This window comes from Mya arenaria, chromosome 4 (genome assembly GCF_026914265.1).
Source record: "Mya arenaria isolate MELC-2E11 chromosome 4, ASM2691426v1".
NCBI lineage: Eukaryota > Metazoa > Mollusca > Bivalvia > Myida > Myidae > Mya > Mya arenaria.
In genome coordinates this window covers 1,192,175-1,198,442 of record NC_069125.1, presented here as the reverse complement: position 1 = coordinate 1,198,442, position 6,268 = coordinate 1,192,175, and the positions used below count along the sequence as shown (strand labels likewise).

Here is a 6,268-nt window from a genome sequence, read left to right as displayed (position 1 = left end):
TCATGTTTTAACTTCTTACCTTGTTTTTTTTTCAAGTTGTTCAGAAATGTATTATATTTGATGATAGCAGCTATAATGGCCTTTTTAACAAAAAGTACCCCATTCAGTCTGTCACAGATCACTTTTGATTCGTGAAATCGCAAAAATCGTTATTGCAAGAGAATTACTAATTAATGTTATATTTTAAACAATCGCAAATCATAGACATTTTTTCGAATAGAGGTTCCTGGTCTAATCAGACTCACAAGATGTTTCTGGTGACTAAGGACGCGATACAAGAATTAATAGAATCTAACCTTAACATGTACGAAGCGGAAAAAGCAAAAGCTTTCCGAAATAAAATATAGACTGGTTTTCTTTTCTGTACTGATTGTACATCTTTTTGTAGAAAATATGTTTTATACTAGTCTGTGTTGTCAATATAAATTACCCATGATCCTTAGCAAAATATTTTGTTCCAGTAAGAGCTGACGTTTCTGTAAAAACTGTTAAGAGTGTCCGTCAGTGTACTGCTTGTATGTAAGTATAGGTTATTCAATTATCATACAATTGAATACTCTCATAAGCAAAACACTTGCAATTTCCAACCAATTATTTGTTGCTTTATTGTATTCTTTTATCAATTTGGCACACTACAACAGCTGATGGAGTTGCTAAAGAAAAAACAAGCTGCTGGAGTTTGCAGTTTGTCCTCCAGTGAAAATGTTATATTACACAAGTTGATAAAGGGAAAACGTATGTAGTTTTGTGAACTATCCCGGCTTGTTTGCCCAGTTCACAGTTGGTAGAGCACCTGACTTCCTGCTTCAACTTCAAGCAGTAGTCTAGAGTGGTCCCTTGTTTGATCCGCAGGCTTGCTGAAAACTTATTAATTTTGTGGGTTTGTAGATTGGATGTATCAATATGGGTTTGTAGATTGGATGTATCAATATGCGGCCGTGTCACATTACTGATTTTTACATTGACTCAGAGTGTATGTGAGTTATTCAGGCCGGTTAAATCTGTAACCTGGTAGTGTACCTAACTTTGTTCAATCCCAGGACTGGCCATATATTTTTTTAGTCTGAAACATTACACAAAGGAATTCATTTTAATGGGTATAAATGTGGAATCCCATCTTTGAAAATTGCTTTTATGGTTAAAACAGTTAAAATTAAAGTAAACCCCATCTAAAGTAAACCCTGGCCCATTACAAAATTACTTAAGTTCTGACTTAACAGAGAGCATTATTTCAAATTTCAATACTCGCAAATAACGAAAAAGGAAAGAAAAAAAATCTGGATGATTATTTGTTTATTCTACAATAAAAATTGTTGTGTGACATTTAAACAAGATCAATATATAATGTAATATGTAATGGATAAATCAATTGAATACAAATGTTTAGTTTGGGCTATTACTCAAGAACATTTTTTGCTCTGACTTCAGTGATATTTCTTTAGAATATTGACCAAAAAGATTTTAGACTGAGATTGTAACTTAAGTATTTCTTTGATAATGGGGATGGTCCTTTGTCATCTTGACAGTTTCAATGTTGCTTCTTTAATAAAAGGATAATATTATTATGTTTATTATAAATGCATAACATTAATTACTAAGTAAACATTGTATATATTACATATGTATTATTTTTAACATGCTTCATGTTTTGTATATTAGCAGAAAGATGGCGGCACCAGGTGGCGAGTGCGTAAAGGTGATTGTTCGTTGCAGGCCAATGAACACGCGTGAAAAGGATTTAAGCTGTAACTGTGTGTTAAATATGGACAGTGATCGAGGGATATGTGCAATAACCAACCCAAATGATAAAAAAGCTCCCCCAAAAAGCTTTACTTTTGACGGATCCTACTTCACAGACTCAACCACAGAAAACATTTACAATGAAATTGCATATCCACTTGTAGAGGTATATACTTTTAGTAGGGTTTTAGACAGGTTTTAAAAAGGTCATAGTGCTGCAAGAGGGAACAAGGTGCTTTAAGGGAGAAAAGGGAACATTTTAGTAAAGCTTTTTGAACATTATGAACTTTTGAGAAATGGTCACATTTTGTTTAAATGAGGTAATATTTAGTCAAATGGCCAAAGATGTTTTATATGAGGGCAGATGCAGCACCCATCCTTAACTCTTGAGCTTTAAAACCCTAATTTTACTCAGTTTAACATTTTAGTTTGCATTAAAACTTGTTTTCATGTATTATAAGGACAAGATGCAGCACCCATCCTTAACTCTTGAGCTTTAAAACCCTAATTTTACTTAGTTTAGCATTTTAGTTTGCATTAAAACTTGTTTTTATGTATTTGTCTATGAAATAATCTATTAAGAAATAAGTTGCATGTTAAAATCAATAATTCTTAATAAGTTAATAGTAACTTCTTTAGACTGCTCATTTTAGAAATATGTTTATGCTGTTTTTTTTTTTTTTTTTTTTTTTATATATACCTGCTATAGGGTCAGTGTAGATCTTGCATTCTAGATGGCATTCTAAATATATCAGATTTCTTTACATTTTGTATCTTAACGCCAGAATAAGAACAGTTATGTTATTTTCCCAAATGTGAAAATAAAATTCCAAATTTCTTTTTTGAAAATAATATTATTTGGAGTCCCAAACCATTTTTGTATGGAAGAGTTGATGTATGATATTTAAAAAAACAAACTTTATCACATTCTTTTTTCTTCTTCTTTAACATTTTTTTTTGAGATAACATTGGAATGCTAGTCAAAATGATGCATTTCTCATGATAGTGAAGATAAACCCTGACATGTGTACTGTGTAGAGTGGGATTCATAGAGTACTAATGTTGAGTTACACAGCCTTTAAGTCACATTCATTTTTTATCCTTCCTCTTCCCCATTTTCTTTTCTTACAAAATGTTTAGAATTAAACTTACATTAATTTGCTCAATTGTATCATAAGTTGTGTGAAACCACATCATATCTCTGTTACAAAGGCTTAGTCTAGATTAAATAAAATAAAGGTAATATAAAGGATAGAATAAAAAAATCCACCTTCCCTCATTCAGTATTTAAAAGATAGTGTGTTGGCCCTAGACCTTTTCTCAAACTAGTCTTTCTTGCATAGGGGAATTGGGCCATGGCCTGTCAAAAGGATAATTTTTATTACGTAAACAACGCTTAATCCAGATCATATGATTCAGGGCTGATCCAGGATTTGACTTCAAAGGGGGCAGAATCCTCCCTAAGAAGTGTTGCCAGGGTTTTTTGGAGTATTTCCCTAACAAAATTAACATCTTCTAGTTTGAAATGGTACATTTTGGGCGTATTTTATTACCTTTTTTTGTCCTATATTAAAAAAAGAGTAACCTTGAACGATTTTAGCCCCCCATCCCCCCTCTAGTTCCACTAGTGTGTGTCATATAAATTTGGGGATGTGTCAGATATATGTTAGTGAACCCAATAACTGGATTCTTTAAAGTCATATAGCCATTGGAAATAACCTGTTAACAAATGCACATGGCATAACTGTCAACAAAAGCTGTCTCAACTTCCTAAATCAATAACACATACTCTGTATGATATGTACAATATCATCCAATTGATTTCATTTTGAAGTCCTAATTGCTCATAAATATTCCAACAGCCTTTGATGTAAGGTAGTATTCATAACCATTGATAAGGTTTTAATACTCCTAATAGGATGTTGATCATAACTCATGCACTGTCGATTCACATTCAGATAAGGGGTATGATTGACATTTCTATAAAGCATCGTGAGCCAATCAACAGCCATTCTCTATACACCTGTGCACCAACCAGCAAATTTTGATTAAGTGTAGTACAAAATGATAAAAACTTTTTTTGCTATGGGTTTAAAAAACATCAGAAAGCTTTTAAGCTTTTTTTTATCTCTAATCTTTATCAGATGTAAAAAATAAAATTATATTGATACAGGAAAACCTAATGGGGTATATTGACACCAAAATTGGGGGAAATTTATAAATTATAAATTTATCTTCACAGTGCTCCAAAAGGGCAGGGTGCTACGGTCAAAAAGCCTAAAAGGGCACTTTTGATGGGCATTAAATGTGCCTTACCTTAGCTGTTAATTGTTATCTTTACTTGAGTGTCAAAATTAAGTATACCAGGTATTTATTATTTTTATTTCTGAAAACTGGCTCTGTCAAACAAAAGGGCACAGCAGGGTGTAGTAAAAGGCATCAGGGTGCTGGAAAAGGGCAGCAGGGGTGCCCCACCCTACTGTTTAGGTTTAGCTGGAGGACTGTCTTTATATACATCCAAACATTGGCCCCCAAATCACTAGTATATTCAATCTGAATTCTTAAAAAGAAAATAGATATTTATTTTTATCATGAAATGTTTCAGGGAGTAACTGAGGGCTACAATGGCACTATATTTGCCTATGGTCAGACAGGATGTGGAAAGTCATTCACTATGCAGGGTATCCCTGACCCGCCCACACAACGAGGCATCATTCCTAGGTAAGACCTTAAATTATCAGAGATCTCCAGAAATGTTTTAAAGCTACACTCTCACAGATTTAACGTTTTGACAACTTTTTAATTTTTCAGTTGTCTTTGAATGAGCCAATTTTGCATAAATATCTGAAAATCAGTGATGAAAGACTACTGACAAAAGATCAGATCACAGTTTTTCATATAACCGTTTGAAAATTAATATTTTATGGCTTAAAGCATTACTAGGACTTTAAGAAAAATGCATAAAACATCAATTTTTGAACATAAATGTGAAAAACCTGCGATCTGATCTTTTGTCAGCAGTCTTATATCACTGGTTTCCATGCATTTTTGCAAAAATCGGCTAATTCCAAACCAAAAAATGATAAGTTGTCAAAACTGTCAATCTGTGGGAGTGCAGCATTAAATGAATGTTGATACAGTGTTTCAGAAACATATTTTTCATTCCTTAACAAAACAACTTGCAAATCAATCACATTTTAGGATTAAGCTAAAATAATTTCATAGTAAGTCATTCAAGTAAGCTCAAAACTGAAAATTGCACCATTTCAACCTGAATCATTTATAGCTGGAAAAGAGTGAAAATCATGCCTCATAATAATATTGTAAATAGGGGTTCTAAAGTTCAGCATTTACTGTGAATTGGATTGACAGTTTTTACGTTTAGACTATTGTACAGTAATGTAAAGATTGTTGTTTTTTTGCTCGAACATTTTCATCAAAATCATAGGAATTTAATGATTTAATGATGTCTCTGTGACAGCTCTAAATTGTTCTTAAACCGTTAGTAACAGTTTAAGCCATAAAACATTAATTTTCGAACGGAAATATGCAAATCTGCGATCTGATCTTTTGTCAACAGTCTTATATCATTGGTTTGCAGATATTTGCGCAAAAATTTGCCCTTTCCAAGACAAAAAATAAAAAAGTTGTAAAAATGGTAAATCTGTGAGAGTGCAGCTAACCCTTTTTTGGGCATGAATCCCCCATACTTCAATAGAACCCAAGCTATTCGTTGTTTAGGGTTGGCATTAGCTGTTTGACCTCCTGTGCAACCAGAAAAAGAAGTATAAAAATAAATGTCATACCAAGAATGGGCTATTTAGTCAGTTTTTTTCATACATATTATTTTGTCCTGGTAATGATTTAAAAGGAAATTTTAAAATGACAATATTTTTCAGGGCCTTTGATCATGTTTTTGAGACCGTGTCTTGTGCGGACACCACCAAGTTTCTCATTCATGCGTCATACTGTGAGATTTACAACGAAGAAATTCGGGACTTGCTCGGAAAAGATGTCAAAGCAAAACTTGATCTTCACGAGCATCCTGAGAAAGGCGTCTATGTCAATGGTAAGAGATAATATCAATATCTACAGTGAAAGAAATATGCCCAACCCTGCAAGCCCTATAGTCTGGTAAAATGCTTTTTGGACTTGCTCAAATTCTGGACTTAATAAAGCTTGGGCTTGTTGACCAGTTTTGATGCCAAACACTAGTGTAAAAATTCGGGCTTGTTCATTACAAAATTTCAGTGACATTAATTCTGGAATGACAATACATTCGCATTCAATTATCTGTCATTTTGTATCCTTTTTAGGCATAAGATAAATACAAAAATAGTTTGTTTCAGTGTATGAGCTCAAAATATTTCACCTCATGAAAACCATAAGTAAATATTTCACTTGTTATGTGAAATATAACTTATGGTGCTCAGTTACTCACTCAGTGAAATATATTGTGATATTACTCTGAAACAAACCATCATCCTGTATTAATCTACAAATTATTTATTGTTGGCATCCATAAGCA

At 32.9% G+C, this 6,268-nt stretch overlaps 1 protein-coding gene across 5 annotated transcripts in view; it reads left to right on the top strand.

Moving 5' to 3' along the window:
- The first annotated feature begins 403 nt into the window (after positions 1–403).
- The window catches only part of LOC128231824 (kinesin-like protein KIF17), a 30,639-nt gene continuing 24,774 nt past the window's right edge, over positions 404–6,268 (top strand). For 4 of the 5 annotated variants that reach the window (XM_052945041.1, XM_052945039.1, XM_052945040.1 and 1 more), the window contains exons 1-4: positions 404–519; positions 1,660–1,906; positions 4,346–4,461; positions 5,640–5,809. In XM_052945041.1, the coding sequence (XP_052801001.1) occupies positions 1,667–1,906; positions 4,346–4,461; positions 5,640–5,809 (526 nt within the window). In that variant the 5' untranslated portion in view covers positions 404–519; positions 1,660–1,666. The remainder of the gene's footprint in view (positions 520–1,659; positions 1,907–4,345; positions 4,462–5,639; positions 5,810–6,268) is intronic. The other variant, XM_052945038.1, reaches the window with a different exon arrangement.